Source organism: Gadus chalcogrammus, chromosome 5 (genome assembly GCF_026213295.1).
Source record: "Gadus chalcogrammus isolate NIFS_2021 chromosome 5, NIFS_Gcha_1.0, whole genome shotgun sequence".
NCBI classification, from domain to species: domain Eukaryota; kingdom Metazoa; phylum Chordata; class Actinopteri; order Gadiformes; family Gadidae; genus Gadus; species Gadus chalcogrammus.
Window position 1 is genome coordinate 7014983 of NC_079416.1, and position 20311 is coordinate 7035293.

At 48.1% G+C, this 20311-nt stretch overlaps 1 protein-coding gene across 1 annotated transcript; it reads right to left on the reverse strand.

Moving 5' to 3' along the window:
• Positions 1 to 545: 545 nt before the first annotated feature.
• LOC130383157 (all trans-polyprenyl-diphosphate synthase PDSS2-like) lies at positions 546 to 18699 on the reverse strand. Its single transcript, XM_056591221.1, has 8 exons — positions 18194 to 18699; positions 14163 to 14300; positions 8850 to 9045; positions 5402 to 5476; positions 3594 to 3767; positions 3180 to 3314; positions 2865 to 2900; positions 546 to 1388 (listed from the first exon to the last, which is right to left on the reverse strand). The coding sequence occupies exons 1-8, from the start codon at positions 18289 to 18291 to the stop codon at positions 1233 to 1235; spliced, it is 1008 nt and encodes a 335-aa protein (XP_056447196.1). The 5' UTR covers positions 18292 to 18699; the 3' UTR covers positions 546 to 1232.
• Positions 18700 to 20311: the final 1612 nt, after the last annotated feature.

Sequence of the window (20311 nt, forward strand, 5' to 3'; positions counted from 1 at the left end):
AGCCAAGCCGCAAATGTCGGTCTTCACAAGACAACGATGCCCTGAACACTGCACTGGGCCTCGCGGGCCCTTCGCAACCGACTCCATGATTTGCCAAGGATTTGAACCAGCAACCCTTTCAGTTGCCTCACTGATGCTCTACCGCGTCTCACACACACACACAAACACCCCTCACACACAGAAACACCCCTCACACACAGAAACACCCCTCACACACACAACCACCCCTGCAGACAGCAGCCTGGGAAACCACAGGCCACTGGGCTGGCGCCGGAGCCTCACTACTTGGGGACGGGAGGCTGTGGGGTGGGGGGGGTGGGACACGCGCTCCTTCTCTGGGCCCAATCAATACCTCTGCATTTCCTGTCCATTTGCTCGGGTCTCTTTCATTAATAATTACTGTTGGCGGAGCTTCAATACGCACACGGGCTGGTGCTGCTCCGCGACCTTTCACCAACCCCTGGGCAGACCTGGGTCTGCAGCCCGGGAATGGGCACGCACGCACGCACGCACGCACACACGCACGCACGCACACAGGAAGCAAAAAAACAACACAAGTACAGACAGAGTAAAAAGGGATGACAGATGGATGTTTTTTTTTTTATAATTTCTGAAACCATTGCAATTTATCATTCATCATCGGCAACAGACCTAGAGATAAATAACATTGTATATTTATGTATATATTTATATCTAAATTACCCCTCCATACCCCACCCTTACCATCCTCCCATTGATCAGTTTGTGTCCGGTAGCTCTGTGTCTTTTCAGGCAGTGTCCCCCCAGTGAGGGAGAGACACCAGTGCTGTCCCCCCAGTGAGGGAGAGAGACACCAGTGCTGTCCCCCCAGTGAGGGAGAGACACCAGTACGTCTCTTCCCAGTGAGGGAGAGAGACACCAGTGCTGTCCCCCCAGTGAGGGAGAGACACCAGTGCTGTCCCCCCAGTGAGGGAGAGACACCAGTGCGTCTCTTCCCAGTGAGGGAGAGAGACACCAGTGCGTCTCTTCCCAGTGAGGGAGAGACACCAGTGCTGTCCCCCCAGTGAGGGAGAGACACCAGTGCGTCTCTTCCCAGTGAGGGAGAGAGACACCAGTGCTGTCCCCCCAGTGAGGGAGAGACACCAGTGCTGTCCCCCCAGTGAGGGAGAGACACCAGTGCTGTCCCCCCAGTGAGGGAGAGACACCAGTGCGTCTCTCCCCATTGAGGGAGAGACACCAGTGGAGAGTCCCGGTCAGAATTTGGTGACTGCGCCGGTGATGTTCTCCAAGGCGGAGCGCGCCTCGGAGGGAGGGAAAGCCTGGATGGCTTCCAGTGCCTTGTTCCCATGGTAACGGCACAAGTCCACCGCCGAGCTCACGCCTCTCTCCGACTTGATCGCCGCCCACAGCTGTTGAGAGATGAATCTTTTTTTTATTTTTTTTTTAAAGGACGATTGTAATCCCACCATTCCACAGACAACGACGGTCTTTCTGGACACAAAACATGAATTGGTTAACAATGCGCGCACGCGCACGCACGCACGCACGCACACGCACACACACACACACACACACACACACACACACACACACACACACACACACACACACACACACACACTTATGTATTCATACAAAGCAGAAGAGGATCTCAAAAGTCTAAATTCCGGTCTCCCCTCCTGCACTCCTCCCATGAAGCAGGGACAGGCTTTCGCTGCCGGCACTTTATCTTGTGAATTCTGGAATCATGAAACCCCTTAGGCCATTCTCTTAAAAAAATAAAACAACTAGGTAGGAACACTGCAGAACCTTGTCTTTTCACTCAATTTGGAGAAGGTGATGCCTCTCCCCGTTTTAACTATTCAATGCGCCTGGCGTGTCTATTTTTCAGTTTTCATTTCACTCGTCTCCATACTTCCATTATGGAACACCTCCATTTTTACCTAAGTTACGCTCAATCCCTGACCTTGTGTTGCCATAAGTCATTGATTTGACTGGACTTTTATATTTTAACCATTCAATATAAAAATATGTAAAAAAGAAAAAAGATTAAGCTTATAAAATATAAGAAGAAGACGAATCCACATTAATGGCGTTAATCTAAATTCAGACAAACTTAGATTGCCTTTGTTGGTTAAACCTGAACTCTATGCTTTTTGGAACTTGCATGGTCAATTTACAGAGACACGATGCATGATCAAACTTTTCCTTTATTTTTGTTATTTTCAACCTAGTGCCCCCCCACCCCCTACGACTGGTGGCAAACTTTCCCTGGCCGTCCTGAAGGAGAGCATCTCTCTCACAATGCCACCGTCTCTGAGCCCCGGTGTCTCCTCCACAAATAGGCCCTGGTAACTAATCGCCCCCTGCTCTGGTTTCACTGGGACCAAACCCCCCCCCCCCCACCCCCACGTCCTACCCCCCCTACCATCAGACCCCTCCCTCCCTGGCTGCCTGGACTCTCTTCTTCATGCACCCCAGGACTGTGTGTGCACACACACACACACACACACACACACACACACACACACACACACACACACACACACACACACACACACACACACACACACACACACACACACACACACACACACACGCACACGCCGTGACTTTGTAGAGCTCCTCTCTCAACTGCCATATTTGTTACAGTCACTGACGCCCTCCTCCTTCTCTCATTGACATTTGCAGCGTCGAGAAGTACAGATGATATGAGGCACAGCATTTGAGTGTTTTCTTACAGGTATCAGGTAGAGCACCCCCCCACCACCCCCCAAAAAATGTGTAGGGGGGCTAAAGCAAAACTCTGACATTGTCACCGTCGATGGTAGGTTTGACCTTGAACTTCCACGTTGGATGTTTTTTGATGTCACACTTTGACTCACCATTGAATAATCCAGTTGGTCCTTAAATGCCTTCGCCTGTTCAGAAGAAAAGAAAACATGAAGTCCCAGTCAGTCATATAAACCTCCAAATACGAAGGAGCTGTGTCAGGACAATAATTGACACGCAATAGCAAAACAATAATATTTTGCTATTCGCATACAAATCTGATATCATTATACGACAGGTCATTTCATTTCCAGCTACTGCAGGACCACTCTGTGCTCGGACGGGGTTCTGTGCTTCCACGGCGACGAAGGCGCGTCGACGGCGACTGAGTAAGACACGTTATTTTCAGTGGAAGAAGAAGGCGTTACCTCCTCCAACTGCTGCTGCCACTTGTCCTGGCCCACGATCTGCCGGTGGAGGACCGCGGGGCAGGAGTTCAGACTGAACGCCGCCGCCGGCGCCCCGCCCCCGCCCGCCACGAACGGCTGCAGGTCAGCGTGCAGCTGTGGAGCGGGGCGGGAACAAGCATATTCATCACGGCCTCGCCGCTTTAAGGGCTTCTCATTGCCCGGGCAAAATGCAGGAGATGCACTGCTCAGCGTAACCCGCACAGGTGGCTGTTTTGCACGGTAACAATCTTTTACGTTTTAATCTCAGGCGGCACACAGACACACTGCTGCAGACGAGTCAAGTGGAATAACAAATTCACCATTTGAGGTGTTTAAGAAAAAGTGGATTAAATGCAGGTTGACACTCAAATGCGTTCCACTGGTGTGACTTGCCTGGTGTCCCAGGGAGAGGTGCTTGCCGTAAGTGTAGGCCAGGCGCTGGGACTCGGGCTTGTGCTTGGCCAACTCCATCGCCGCCTGACAGCTCTTGGCGAGCAGTGCACCGTGGGACAGAAAGGTCTGCTCCTCCCACACATCCACGTCGATTATGTCTCCGGGATTACTGTCCTAAAGAGCAAATAATAAACCGGTCACCGGAGCCAACACTTATCTGAAAGGAATGACTAAAAGGCTCCAAAAAGCATCCAAACGTGTTGATAAAAGGCCAACCCGTTTTGGATGAATTCAACTTGAATTCAGTCATGAGTGTACTTTCCCTTTATTTAAAATAACAACCTCACATAATTGACTTGAGGCCAGCCAACAGAAGAATATGTTCAATGTATCACGGTTTCTTGTCGCGTCTATGTGGAAGTGTCTTTGTAACATCAATGAGATGTAACACATTGGCCGATCTTTTCTGGGTAAGCTTGTTTGACGTGCGGTGCTAAAAGGACAAACACAGAGAATGGATGATTGACAGATCTCAGTATCAGATCTCAGTATTGGTAAAAGTCTGTAATTGTAGGTGAATGAATCACTTAAACAGGTGCCGATGTCGCGAGGCTGTAGCAACTTTAATTCAACTGCAGGAATTTTTCCGACTGACTGAGGGTAAGGGTGAAAATTAAACCGTTTGAGGTGGAACATGACAGTCTCCTCCAAAATAAAAGCCCCCCGCCCACCTTGCTGACAGGTTCACAGTGGTTAGATGTATATATAGACCTTTTTGCTCTCCTATTCATTATGTTGTGATGCGCCAGGTTCTGTTCATGTCTGTTTACCATTGTCAGACATTGTTTAAATCTGCTTTCTTCCTGCGTATGAAAGACAGGAGTCCCTTGTGTCTGCAGGATCTTAATGATAATACATTTCAGCTATCATATTTGAGATGTTACGCATGTCAAAGGGAATATATATTATACACCTCTTCTTTTTTTAATATTTTTTTTGCATTTTTATGCTTTATTATAGAGTGAGATAGAGTGGAAAGAATGGGAGGTAGAGGGGACGACATGTAACAAATGACCACGGGCAGGACTGGAACCCGGGTGGCTGAGTTCAGGACGGAGCCTATGTGGGACGCGGTCTTCCCGGGGAGCCACCGGGGCGTCCCCATTACACACCTCTTCAATTCAATAGGTCGACCAAAACACGTACATGTTGTGTTCTTAACTTATGATACATCCATATCACATCCCCTTAAAGACAGTACGAAACGTTTTTTTACTATGTCAGATCATTTCTAAACTCAGTGGACTGGCATAAAATATAAAGACCTGAATGATTAATACACAGCTCTGATCCTTACATTTTAGCCTGGCTAAAATTCTGTCTTAAAGGTGCCATGGAAGCAAGATACATGTTCCTAGTACAACTGACCAACCGGTGAATGTGGTCTTCAAGGTGATGGGATTTCAATGTTAATGTTAACACAACGACATCTTTTATTGAACCTGCCAGCAGGAGGGGTGCTTTTTTGTTGCCATAGCGATTCTTCAAATAACATGAACAGCATTAATATTTCACATGGTTAGAACCTTTGCTACTCTCCGGAAAAGTACTTCTAGTTTGCAGATTCAAGGATTAATTCCCATCTCTCCTCTCGTGTTGCACGCGTCTTCAAAGAAGGATCCCCTTTAATGGTAGGGCGTAACGGTGGTGATTTTATGAATGATTTTTGGTGCATCCTGATTGAGGCGCTCCTGCAGATACCAAACATTAACATTAACGTGAAGCTGTGTCCGAGTGTTGGGCAGTACCTGGAGGTTAGGAGAGCTCTCATAGTAAACGCCTTGCACCAGGTCACCGATGGCACTCGAGATCAGCTCCACAACCTGGGAAGGGGAAGAGAACAGGACACACAACGTGGGCACTGTGGAACAGAAAGCTTGTGGTGGTTGTCAATCAACTCAAGACACTAAATTAACAATCAATGAATTGGATTTGCACAAAAGCCCAAAGTTCTTGAATGCGGGTTGGTTGGAGGGCCCTAGGGACACTATTCTGGGATAGCTGATTGGAAAACTAGGCCCATCATTATCAGCTCGTGGGGGTACCTCCAGCATAGCTACAAACCACACCTTGATTGGTTAACTACACCTCTATGTGTAGGCCAACACAGACTCTGACGGTTGGTTGAATTTCACCAAAGCAGTCCAACCACTTGTATGAAAAAATAGACAGACGACAAAAACAAAGGAAAGGCCCTAACATCAAATACACCGTTTGAAAGGAGACAGGGTGTGTCTCCATGCCCTCCTGGGGAGCGGAGTGGCTGGGCACAGAGGACGACCAGGCTGCAGTTGCTTGTCGTCCCTCACAGGGGGCATGCATGACTTGCGTTCCTCACCGCCGCGTCGGTGTCACAACACCACCGGCTCGCATCCCAGCGCCGGGAGAGGGAGAGACGCAGGCTCTGCGGCTTTTAATGTGTCCCCGACCACGGCTAAGGTAGACAGTGTCACGCACGCCTGGGATCAGGGTAAATATTCCAGCGGGGGTCGTGCCATTCATAGAACACAAGCGGCCCCAGCGACGAGAGAGAGAGGGGGGGGGGGGGGGGGGGGGGGGGGGGGGATGTGTAAGAGTCCAGATGAATGAGGTTAAATTTAGAATTCGCCTCGTCCCAGACACCCAGGGCTCATCAGCGTCTGCCGAGCCCCAGAGCGCGCTCCTCGCCCGCCAGACTCTCCAGTGCCCTTAGGGTAACCCAATCCGCCAGGGGAAAAATATTGAGGCTACTCGAGCTGCTAGCCGCAGACCTGGAAGGACAATGTGCCTACAGTATTACCAGATGTGGTGTCTCTTCTAGCCCTGGAAAATGTGTGTGTGTGTGTGTGTCTGTAGAGAGTGGGGGGGGGGGGGGCGATATGTGTGTGTGCGTGTGTAGAGGGGAGCGTTTGTGTGTCTGTGAAGACAAGAGGGGTGTGTCTTTGTGAGGTTTGTGCGTGTGTGTGTGTGTGTGTGTGTGTGTCTGTGTGTCTGTGTGTGTGTGTGTGTGTGTGTGTGTGTGTGTCTGTGTGTCTGTGTGTGTGTGTGTGTGTGTGTGTGTGTGCCGGTGTGTGTCTGTGTGTGTGTGTGTGTGTGCGAGAGCGGGGTCTTTTTATGGAAGGTATCAGATAAGGCCGAGCTCCGACTCCCCCCGACTCCGTTCCCAAGTCCAGCCGGATCATGTTTTGCCGACAGGTCTGCGAGGGGAGGGGGGGGGGGGGGGGGGGAAACCCGAGCCGCGTGCCGAGATTACTTTACCGTTTATACAAGCAGTGGCATAGGATTCCTCTCAAGGCCACGACACACAATCTCCATCACTCTCGCTGCGCGTTTATAAGAGAACGGTCAGGAGGTAAAATAAATAAATAAATGAACCACTTCCAGCGCCCGTCAATGTGTGAAATGAGGTGCGTGAATGATTTCATCTCTCGACGGCGGCGTACTCCGATACGAGTGGAACGCAGATTGGCGTTTGTAACTTTATCCGTGGGGATGGACAAAAAGTCGGAACAGGGAAAAGTGAACCATCACTTGTTGGATGGTACGGAGAACGTTTGGACGGTTGTTCAGTGGGACGAGCAGAGTTAAATGTTCCTTAATGGACCGCCTGGAACTCCTGAGAAAATATATTACATTTACATTTAGGGCGTTTAGTAGACGCTTTTATCCAAAGAGCCTTACGATAAGTACATTATGAGAAGGAGAAACAACATATTGTTGTCAGCAAACAAATATCCATTTACAGGTTGTGTTTGGGCTGTGTGAGGCGTGCTCGTGTGGGGTCTAATAACATGGCTGTATGGCCATTCCCTTGCTCTCTGAAGGCATGCAGAAAGAGAGGCAGACAGTGGGGCTTAGGAGTGAGGGTGGAAGGCGAGGCTGATAGAATTTGGTCCAGACTATGACATGATGAGAAGGGGAGGGGAGTGTGTGTGTGTGTGTGTGTGTCTGTGTGTGTGGGGGGGGGGGGGGGGGGTTTCTTTCCTCTGCTTCACAAACCACATCCTGAGTGACGGTGACGGCATTGGCGATTGACAAATTTTGTCAGCAGCTCTTTACTTATTTACGCACCCGACAACGCTTATCGTGTTGTGTGTGTGCACACATCAAAGTGGCACACGCACATGTACATCGCAGACACTTCAGAAAACAAGACATTCTCACGCTACGCCGTGAACTAAAGACCAAAACTAAAAACGGTTGAGCCTTGAGGGACGGTTGGGGCTGCATGCGATGGTTCTGGCTACTTTCCCGACTAAGTTCTAGACATAGGAAACCTTACAATGAGGATTTGTTCCATCTGAGTCGGTAGGGCTCATGTCCTTTCATGACTAAATAAATGCACAGCAGGTTACCTACAGGGTAAGTAAGCCCCTGTTTCAGCAAGGGAACTTCCACCTACGAGTACTTAAGAAGGTGATCCGAGCATTTTGGACGGCCGTAAAAGTTTTTTTAGAAAAAACGGACACATGGGTTCCTTTGGTGAGAGTGTGAGGGCGTGGTCAAACAGTTTTAGAGCAATTTATGCAAATCAAACAGGTAGCCCTATAACTGATGTTTAATTAAATAACATGGTTTTCCCTTGGCAGCCTGGTTCTGCTCCATCCTGTAACGCAAGATCTTCATGTAAATATTTATTGAGAAATCTAGCAGAAAAACACTTCACGTAAAAAAACCTATGATGGTGAAAGACCTGCGCACTCCCTCCGTAACTCTCTCTCTCCCCCCCCTCCATCTCTCTCTCTCTCTCCCCCTCCCCAGGCCACAATGCCTTACACATTGACCGGGCTGAGGCAGAGAGAGTCAAACGGCTTCAGGTACCTTGGTGTGTTCCTTGGGTGGGACAATCGGACACTGCACCCCGGTCGCGGCCTCAGCAGGCTCATGAAGTCAGGCGAGCATCTGGCCAGCGAGCCACCGGACTCACCCAGAGCAGACTCAGCCCTCAGGCCTTCAGGCTGTCCAACAGTCACAATACTTCTCCCACAAAACCTTTAACACTTGCATAATATATCTTGTAAATATCCTTACCGGCAACATACCTTGGCCACATTCATGTACTGTGCTACTTTTCTTTGAGTTTAATTCGTTATCTATAAAATGTGCAGTTTCTTTTCACAGCACCTTGTCATGAGCAATTCATTGTGCAGCATGACAGTAAAACGACTGGACTTTGATGCCATAACTGTCTGTGCTATACAAAGCAGGGGGCCTTACCTTGGTGTTATTTAACTGTGCGAGTCCTGTGCACGCGTTGGCCAGGAGGAAGTCTCCACTCAGGACGGCCATCTTGTTGCCAAACTGCATGTCCTTCAGCTGCCCGTCGTTGGACCACTCCTTCAGGTTGACCACGCCGCGATGCACCAGGAAGGCCGTGTGGATCAACTCCGCAATCTCAGCCAAGTTACGCTGGCTGTAGGACAAACAACAAGACAGATACCTTTATCAGGTATTCAGCTGGTGTTTATTCAGCTGGTGGTTTAACCAAAGAGTCTTACGGATGATGTACTCCGGTACAAGTGAATATAGAGCAGACACTGGGTTAGGCATTTTTCCTTAAAAATGTTCCTTTCCAGTACCTTTCTGTAGGAAGACCCCCTAACCAGTGGGCCATCCAACCCCCTTTTCACTGAATGTACAGGGGGTAGAAAGTAGAACTCCTTTCACCCCAGGGGTTCAACATATGTAAGCGGTTAAGGTTCAGCCGGAGCGCGTGGGTGGACACTTGTTAAGCCACTTCCTTCTGACAGATGAACTTATTGGAAGTGGCTTTGAATAAAAGCGTCTGCTAAATGCCCTGAACGTAAATGTAAACGTTAAACTCAGACATCCATCGCCAACCAACCTAATAAGCGCACAAAGAAGCACAACAAATACACCAAAGAAAAAAAAAAAAAGACTTCCTTCCAGAGGCGCCGCATTCAGCGGCCACGGTCCCGACGACGAGGAAGACGAAGACGAAACCAATGATTAAGACTAAGCTCATCATTAGAAAATAACAGCCATTGTTGCTTATGAGAGAAGAGAAGTGGAAGTGGCCCGGTGAATGGAGCCTTTCAAGCGCAGCCGCGGGGAGGTGATAATCAAATGTTGATTCAGCCGTTGCGGCGGGATAATGAGGCCCCTCTCCGTGTGGAGGGAGCTGGCTGGCTGCTGGGCGGGTGGCGTTGGGGGGCGGGGGGGGGGGGTCCTTCCAGACAGGGTCGGCTGCGCTGATGGCCACTTACAAGCCATCTTTCACCTGCTGTGTGAACCCTGATGAACACGCCGCGCACGCAAGTGCACACACACACACGCGCACGCACACACAGGCGAGAGAACGCAAAACACAAGAACACACACTCAATAGTACACGCACAGTCACGCGCACACACACACACTACTATTAGTAGACACGACGCGGATCGCGGCCAGGTAATTGCGTGTTCAAAGTCGCCCCGGAAAGATGTTATTAAAATTCAATAATGCCCTCCACTCTGCCTCTCAATCAGAACCATTGTCTCCAGCGCTCCGCTGCTAGCCTGGGGGGGGGGGGAGTCAGCAGCCTGCCGGCAGTAATGTGTAGGTTTACCTGGTATTAATGGGCACACCAGACAGCCTTTAAAACAAGAAGACGGCCGAGGGGGACGGGGCCACTGCGGTCTGACAGACGGGCGCCGCACCGGGGAGCTCCGCAGCCAGAGAGACGCGGCTAGGAGTTCAAATACATCGCTTTGTTTTCACCACACATCCGATTGACGCAAAATTTCCCCGCGTTATCAAATAATTGTATTCATTTTCACTTGAGCTCATCAATTAGGGGGGGGGGGGTAAGGAAACATACGTAATCATCATTACAACTCAAGCTATATTGTCAATCTCAGACTGGGGATCAACAAAACATACTCTGCAATGATGAAGTACATAAGGAATAAAAGGAATTGCACCCCACACACACATTCGCACGCACGCACGCACACACACGCACACGCACGCACACACACACACACACACACACACACAAGAAACACACAGATTTGCTGCAATCCTAATGAGCCAAAGAGGAATACTTAGATTTAAATTAACTCTGCCTTGTGGAGCTTATCGTCATGAACACATTGGAACGCGGAAAAACAGTACGAATAAGTATGCAAGAGACCCCACCCGCCAACCACACACCCCCCCTGTGCTTTCAATCTTCAGGTCCTGATCAGAAGTGGAGGAGCCTGGGGAGGAGGAGGAGGAGGAGGAGGAAGAGGAGGTGGAGGAGGAGGAGTAGGAGGAAGAGGAGAAAGAAAAAAAGAAAAAAAAACGGGGACAAGTGGGCCGGTGTATAAATAGCTTTGGTGCCCAGTTGCATAGCAACCGATGCCATCTCGGCGATGCGTTCCGCCCCCTTTGCCACGCCCCCTGTCCTGAGTGTTCTGTTCTGTTCCTTCCTCACGTCTCCGCCCCCTCTGCACACTGTCTGGCTATAGTTGCCCCCTCTGATGAGGCAGCGGTGGGGGGGACGGGGGGGGGACGGCGTGGAGCGGGAGTGGTCACTCCGTCGCTCCGTGGACAGGGAGCCGTCATGAAGACCATTCCCTCGTCCGCCGTCATCTGTCAGTCGGTCTTTAGAGTTGGCTGCATAACATTTATCCCCCCCCCCCTTGTGTGTGTGAGAGAGAGGGAAAGAGAAAGTCTCTCTCTCTCTCTCTCTCTCTCTCTCTCTCTCTCTCTCTCTCTCTCTCTCTCTCTCTCTCTCTCTCTCTCTCTCTCTCTCTCTCTCTCCTCATCTCTCTCTCTCTCTCTCCTCTCTCTCTCTCTCTCTCTCATCTCTCTCCTCTCTCCTCTCTCTCTCTCTCTCTCTCTCGTTTTACAAATGCTACTTGTCAAGAGGGAGGAGATCACCCCCCTGCTGGTATCAATCACCCCTGCGCGCACACACAGACACACACACAGACACAAAGACACACACACAGACACAAAGACACACACACACCCACTCCTCCCCTCATAGCCTTTACCCTGCATCAGCCCCCCAACTCCCCCCCCCCCACTCCAAAAACCCACCCACCCATGTCCAACGACATCGTCCCACCCGTCGTCTCACCCATCAGCACAGGTGCTAATGAGTGCATGATGGTGACGGAGGGCGGGGACACACACACACACACACACACACACACACACACACACACACACACACACACACACACACACACACACACACACACACACACACACACACACACACACACACACACACACACACACACACAGAGAGATAAAGTGCAAATGAGGTGATCAAGTGAGGGTGTGAGAATGTGTGCGCGCAATCGGCACATCCATCAGAACACGAGTGAAAGATGCGCACGCAGACGGCAGGGCCGACGTGCCCCCGCCTCACACCCCGCCCGCTCGCACCGAGGGGTGGGGTGGAGGGGTGGGGTGGAGGGGGGGGAGGTGACAAGTGTGTGGTAATGTGTCCGTTATGGCGTTTTGTTTGCCAAACAACAGCTGTCAACGTACAGTGGTCTCTGTAGCGCTGGCGGCGGCGGCGGCGGCGGCGGCGGCGGTGCGTTAAAGGAGGGGGGGGGGGGCGGGGGTGGTGGTTCAGACGTCTTCCATTTCACGGGGCCCGCGGTCGCACTGCAGACGCCCACGGTGTAGGTTGGAGAGGGGTTGGATGGTGGTTGTGGGGGTTGGGGGGGTGGGGGGGGGTTGGGCCGTGGGCAGACAGACACACCCCCTGATAGACACGCTCGCCTTGTGTCGTCGACTGGCAGATAGAAAGGAGCCATTCAGGAGACGGCCGCCCAGCCACGCCAAACACAGCACTCACTTACTGGTAACCACTTGGCACTGGCCGGAATGTGACACGGGCACGACGCAAGCAAACACACACACACGCAAACACACACACACACACACACACACACAAACAACCGCACGTATACTAACCAGCTCTAGCGGAGTCCGATATGTTGATGGTGCAGTGCCCTTCTTCATATTTCGTTGAGATGCATGCATGCATGTACTCAAACACACATGCATACACGAATGCACACACTATCATAGCCCTGCTCCTGCCCTAATCATAGCCCATACACACACTCACGCACACACACACACACACACACACACACAAACACACATATAAACCAAAACACTAAGCAGCCACCACTTATTTTACTGGCCCATGCCATGCTTACTTTCGGTGGAGGGAATCTTTCAAAAATGTCTGTGCCCTTTAGACATAGAAATTCTACCAGCCGCTATGCGATTCTGCCAACCAAGGTAGTTTCTCTGTGCTTTATTAGTGCAGTAAACTGGTCCCCTGGACTACTGCACCGTTATTCAGGTGAGATTGTAAATACACACAAAGATGTTTACGCCAAATGAACATGCCAAATTCTACAAGGTTGTGAGGGTCCTGAATTAACAAGTGCAACCAGCCACCAGGCTGCAGCGAGGCTGATAGATTTGGACATTTGGCAGGTAACACAATTTTGGGGATTTATTTTAAAACAAGTGCAGGTAGATTTGCCCACTCAGAAAACATTCTAAAAGTATTTTTTTGTCCTTGATGCCCTCGCCTCAAAAACAAATATTAAATATATCTGCACACACAGTGACATACAATTCACATAAAAATATTTAGAATTTGTTTGTTTAGACATAGTGGACGTGTTGTATTTCTGTTTGCAGGAAGCTGCAGTAACATGCATGTAAACGTTTTAAATTAAAAGATAAAACAGCCTCCAAAGCAGAAGCCTGGCAACAACAAGACCTCCCACCGGCCACTGGTTAATGCATACAAGGCCATCAAGTCTGTGAACACTCCCAGTACCTTACCTCATATAATGCAGTCCTAATAGGCCAGACAACTCATTTTAATTGTACTTATTAATAAAGTGAGTATAATGCAAGTAGGAAGCAATGTTAGCAGAGGGAGCAAACTGCACTCTATCAAAGATAATTGAAGATGAAAAAAAAGTGTGACGAACGCAGCCAATTTATGTTCTGTTGGAACATTCATCTGTAAAACTCTCAAAGGGAAAAATAAATAAAATAACAAGTGAGGATGAACTCCCGAATTACCTCAATAACCACAATGAAGTCTCTTATAAATAAATTGAAAAAACGAACTAGTTATAACTTGGACATTTAAATCTCCTAGGAGGATAATGAAACAGAAAGAGATTAAAAAAGAAAAAGAAATTATGGACAAGCAATATCAAATGAAACCTTTTCCAAAAAAGGTTTTAAGTTGGGGAGGCGGCAAGCAAAATAAGACCGAATTACATCCTCCCAAGTTAATGATGGACTTTCAACTAAAAGTCCATAAAAACATGATATCAACAAAAAGGATAAAAACATTCAAACGGTTACGACCGGGAACACTTTGGAGATGAATAGCGTCCACTTAGATACGGTTCCAGTCATGCTCTGTCCCACACAAAACCCAGTTTTGTGCGTTTGTATGACGGCAAGAAATCCACTGATGCTCTGAGCTGAACCGGAGTCCCTTGGTGACTGGGGGGTGGTGGAGGGGGGGGTAGTTACCTGGGGTAGATCCCGCTCACCATGTCCTGAGGCTGGAGATCGGGGGCTGACTGGCTGCTGGGCCCCGCCGCCTTGGACAGGAGCAGGATCACCAGGCCTCTCATCTGGAGGTTGTTCCTGCTGTCGTAGACGAAGCCCCTGGGGGAGGAGGCGACAAGGACAAAGGTGTTGGTGGAACTGTCGCCAGGGCGTCATCCGCCAGGTCCTTATTGACAGACATCAGAGGAGCTGTCAAACGGTGTTCATCGTCAAGGAGATTATAATAAAGCTTTGGAATAATGGAGGTTTTAATAGAGGGTTTTTATCACTACTGCTCAATTATGATTCCCGAGTAGAAGTGATAATTCAAAGTTTTATTTTACTTTGACCAGCGTGTTATTTTTTGGGGTATTATATGGCAGGAATGGAGAGACGAAGTGGATGCTGTTCACTTCAGTTGTCATAAATTATAACAACATATCAAACATTCTTTAAAAAGAACTCTGGAATTATCAAAGCATTTAGTAAGTGTAGCTCCTCTTTGGAGAAAGTGCACAGTTTGATTAGAAATGAATGCATTTTGAGATGCACAGACGTCTATGTTTGCAACAGAGAAGAATCCATTATTTTAAGTATCCGCCCATTTTACCAGTAATATTCTGACACATTAAAAGGAAAGGGGTGTTCACCACACACACACACACACACACACACACACACACACACACACACACACACACTCTGGTGTGCAGATTAAATATCTTTTCTCTCTCCCTTGGGAGTGGTTAGACAGAGCACCTCTAATCCCCTCTTTAGGGAGCGAGACCCCCTCACACACACACACACACACGCACACGCACACACACAATGAATCATACCCTCGTTAGCAGCTCGGAGGCAGGCAGGCACGCACGCACACACGCAGACGCACAAACACACAAACACACGCCCACCGTGCAGAGTGCCCAGACCCAGGCCTCTCCCCCCCCCCCCCCCCCCCGACCCTCTCTCGTGGTCCCACCCCTTCTGCACCACCGAGGGGGAGGAGGGCTTGGAGGGGGAGAGGTGATGGAGGAGTGCTGGGAGGGGGGGGGGGGGGGGAGGTGATGGAGTATGGGGGACAGCGCGATGGGGGCGGTTATGTGGGGGAACATGGCAGGGAGAGATAGAAAAGAAAAAGCCTGGCAAGAAAGTGCGAAGAGAAGACTAATAATGATATGAAAAAGAAAGAGACATATTTATTTTTAATAATACAAGGACACCCAAACATGGGGCTGCGCGTGTCTGTGCAGCCAGAGAGTAGGGGGGGGGAGCTCAGGGGGTGGCTGCCTCGCACCAACCCTACCCTCCGCCGCGGTCGTCGGCCGTCTGCGGCCCCGAACACCGCCAAACAATTTACCCAAACACAGACACCACACTGCTGGCACCGTGGTGGCACGGCGACAGGCGAGCCGGGTACCGCAGAGAGCCAGCAGACTGCGCCGCGGCGGCTCGGGGAGACGGATGATGAAGCTGGTGTAACTGCTCGCAGGGAGTCTAGGTGAGCCTCTGGCCTGAGGGCGGTGGGGCATGATTAATATTTATGTCTGCTTCCACACCGGCACACATCAATCAATCACCGGCTGCCCTCCTGCAAAGGGGCCGGCCGGGGATGATGCATACAGCCACCGAGAGAGAGACATGGAGGGAGGGGGGGAGCGAGCGAGCGAGCGCGAGAGAGAGAGGGAGAGAGACAGGGAGGGAGGGAGGGGGAGAGAGAGAGAGGGAGAGGGAGAGGGAGAGAGGGAGAGAGAGAGAGAGAGAGAGAGAGCGAGAGAGAGAGAGAGAGAGGGAGAAAGAGAGAGCGAGAGCAAAATAGAGAGGTAGAGAGGTGTGGAGGAGGAAGGGAGAGAAAGAGAGCAGGATAGAGAGACAGAAGTGGGAGGGAGAGAAGGAGCCGAAGTGACGAGTGAGAAATGGAGTGCTGTCAGTTCTATAGGGTTGTGTGCAGGTCACCACGCCCTCTGCCAGCAGTCGTGAGCGGGGACTCGGGAAGCGTCCCTGGCTATTTTACACAGCCGGCACGTAGAACTTTGCATGGATACTAGTATTGATCCTCTGCGTGCTAACCTATATGACTTATACACGCGTTGAATAGCCTCTGAGCCCAATAAGACAGCTCAAGGAATATTTCCCTTGCATTGTTAATCCATGTGAATGCAGCTAGATCAAGTTCAAGAAATTATTGATATTTACCAAGAAGCAAATATTTATCCTAACAGGGATGCTTTGGCATTCACACAATTTTACTTTGAATATGGTAATAGGGTCAGGGTTGGTGGACTTATGTTTTGAAAAAAAATGAAACAAAGACAAAAAAAACAGTGATTCCTTCTGCGCTGTATACAAATCTGTGAATGCTACTTTGGAGGCCAACTTAGCTGAGCATCAGTATTTGGAGAACGCAACAGAGAAAGGCCAAACCGACACTCGACCCCACGAGGGTCTGCCTGTCTGCTATTGTGGATATTTATACACACACACACACACACACACACACACACACACACACACACACACACACACACACACACACACACACACACACACACACACACACACACACACACACACACACACACACACACACGAAATATGAGCCAGGCCCAACACAAGCTGACAGTCGGGAGTCAGACTGTCAGAGGTCCCCCCCACCACCCCCTCCCTGCTACAACACCCAAATGGATTGTCATATCAGATTTAAGGTGTATAGGTTATTACACCCTTGGGCTAGTGTTTCCATTGCACCCGTCTGTGTGGCGGGACTGAGTTTGAGGACTCTTTCCTCCCTTCTGCCGCTCACTCACACCCAATTATCTCAGCATCTCCCTCTTCCTCCAGCACTAATTTGCACCCAAAGTTAGAGCTCCTTTTTTGCTTTGAGGTGGGTGGAGAATCTCTGGATACTCCTCATTTCAAAACCGATGAGCTAACATTTTTACCAACTGGGTGACGATGTGTTTCAGATGCATTCGGATCGATAGAGCATTCACCACTTTAGCAGAGCCTCCTGAGGAGGAAACCGAGGGGGGCAAGTCTATGGAGAATAATCAATGACCAGCTTCCCTGAACACTTCTGAGTACACCTGATGTTGATTGAATCAGTGACAACCTCGGCCCTGACACCTTATTATTAAAGAATATGCCATATTCAAAAGCCTGGCTTATGAAGATTTATCACATTTAATTGAATGGTTAACATCGTTTTTTGTACTTTGCTATGTTCTTCAACAAATATCATACTTCTGGAAGATAGTGTTTCTCTCATAGAGGCAGACAGAACCATATAATTACATAGTAGCTAATAACTTCCCTAGAGCTTGCACATAGACTGTATTAGACTACATAGTCCAAATTCCTTTCTTGAAACGGGACCTATTTACCTGTGCAAGTTCAGTTAAAGCCTGTTCTATGTCATTCCAGGTTTTATACACTTTTTAATGGTGCCATGCGTGTTGCCATTTGATCAAACCATGGTTTCGAACTCAACTGTTACAAAATATAAGGGGTGACCGATAATATCTTGTAATAATCACCACAAGCACATTTTAAAATAGATCGTTCTAGGTACAACATTGTTACGGTAGTCTCATACATCATGTAGGAACACATCTATAAAATACATTACCAGGTCCTTCTCAAGTTATTTTCTCAAAGCACTGGCAAGGATCATTAGCAGGAATCACCAGATCACAATGGGCGCAAATTTCCATCACAACATTACCACTAGCTCCAAAGGACATCCTATGTATTTCAAGCACAACGTGAACTGATCTTCTTGAAAAATAATAAAAGGGTAAAAGGGATAGTGTTTTCTCAAACACAGACCATGGACATTGATTGATTGCGGACAATACAATATGTATTGATTTGAAACATTTCGTTGTTTGCCAACATGTCTATCGGTGACTTTGTCAACTGATACTATGAAACGTCTCGTGTGTGTGTGTGTGCACTCGAGGGAGAGTATGTGGAAGTATCCATTACCGGTATGTTTGTGACAACTATCCTACCTGGCAGTGTTGAGCAGTGGGTGTTTTGTCCCGACCAGCTTCCTGACATGCATCGCAACATTACTGAGTTCATCGCTCAGCAAGCATCGCAGGCTCATGATGAGGTAGGATAACCCACAATCTTCTCCGCCTCGGACACCACTTTACTCCAGTTTGAAGGGGCTGTGTTTGAGAACAAGCTTAAGTTCATCTGTCCTCGGTGGGTCACACCGATACAGGAGAGTCGCGAACAGGTCGCACGGAGGGCTGACATTGGAAGCATGATATACAGGAGGTTGAATCGGCTGTCAAAGGGTAACGTGAGTTCAATGTGGAGTAGGGCTACGAAGTTTCCATCCTCTCGTTCGCGATGAAGAATATCGTGTGTAAATCGTTATGAATTTGTTTGTTTACGCGTAGACGTAGAGACTAAGTAGCTCCCTGAGTCGGCTGACTTTCATTATTGTATGTGTAATAACTATATCTGTTCCATAACACACGACCTGACACAGCGCGCCGCCATCTTTACGCCGGAATACGTCATGACGCAAAATGTCCGGTATCCGGACGAGCGAATGTGGAATACCGAATACGCAAAGAAATATTAACAATTCAGAATTCACCATGCTTTTATGAATTATTTCATAAAATTGATTTATGAAGATAAATTATCTAAGTTCATGTTCAACGACACGCAATCGTGGAATCGAGTCTATTTGGCTTTGGGCGTTGGGCAACAATATATGAATATTCATCAGTTACGAGTTCTGAAAGTGTTCTGATTGGCTACCTGTAGTGTGTACATATTGATAACGCATATCTGGATGTAAAGGCACCGTCTGCACCCCGCCATTACTCTCACACGCCATAAATATATTACAGATAAATGGTCCGTGAAAATGCATTCAAAGTGCACTTTGATGCAAATATGTATTTTTGGCTGCACTGTCAATAACTAAAGCTTATTATGCAGGGTTAGCAGGCATTCCTGTAATTTAAGCACAAATCTTCTTTGTTGCAAACGTAATATCATGCACACAGTTGATTGACAGCAACTGTTGACAGCAACTAGAGAGTCTCTTGACAGAACAACCAGTTGATAAAATGCACTACCACGAATCGAATAGTTGTTGGCACGCTGCTACTTTAAGAATGCAAAGGTTTATTCTGTTAACCATCTCGGTAACTTATTCCTTCACTGATATTGTTGAACAACATGAGGCCTAAAAGCTAAGCCACACCTTATTGCAATTAGAAGAGGAGAGAAAGAAAAACAGACATCAGAGAGACAGATAAAGAAACGCAGGCGAGGGACATTATACAGAAGAAAAACAGAGAGACAATGCCATTTAGCATTTGCTAAATGCTTTACGTTTATTGTTTTTTTTACTGTATTTTTGAATATTAGGCATTGCTGGTTGGAAACCATGAAACTCCGCAATGTGATTCTCGAAAAATGTTAGAAATATTGCTTGTTATTTGAGCATCATTATTAAGCATTGAATCGACTACTTTCTATTGCAAATTCAGCAATGTCTCCTTTATGTCTTACAAAGCCAAAACATCTAAACATTATTTTATATGTTATTTTTATTTCCATAGTCATTATTTCCAGACCAAGTATTTTCGTCTTGTATCTCTAAATCTCTCTCTTCTGTTGATTTCATTTAATTTTGTTATAGTTGTTGTTTTTAATATTCTCAATTTTTAATGAAGTGGCAAACCACTATTGTTTAACACCGAGTGTTTAATAACTTATTTATAAAAAATACAGCTTACTTATTTTCTTCCTTCTACCCCTGCTATATTGTATAGTTACCAATGGTAACGAGTCAGGGACAGCCTTTTGTGTTCACCGTATTAATAACATTTTGTATAAATGTTGCTGTGCATCCCTTAGCCACATTCCTGGTGAATCATGAAAACACCAACATATGTGGCAGGCTTTGACCAAAGCAGAATCCTTTTGGCTTATTCCACAGTCAGAAACTCATGCAAATAGTGTGTTCCTGTTAAGATAATGAGACTGACTGACCTGTATGCTTGATTGATTGATTAATTGGTTGACTGAAGTGCTCATCCATCCATAAAAATGGGAAAGGCTTAGGCCATGTTATGTAACCGCTGGTATATTAGTAA

Bases quoted from the DNA above. Each gene is read 5' to 3' on its own strand.
- LOC130383157 (XM_056591221.1), bottom strand. From the start codon at position 18,291: ATGAGCCTGCGATGCTTGCTGAGCGATGAACTCAGTAATGTTGCGATG. The intron at 3,768-5,401 runs GTACTGCCCAAC...TTTGCTCTTTAG, and splicing joins AGAGCTCTCCTAACCTCCAG to GACAGTAATCCCGGAGACAT. The intron at 1,389-2,864 runs GTGAGTCAAAGT...ATCTCTCAACAG, and splicing joins ACCAACTGGATTATTCAATG to CTGTGGGCGGCGATCAAGTC.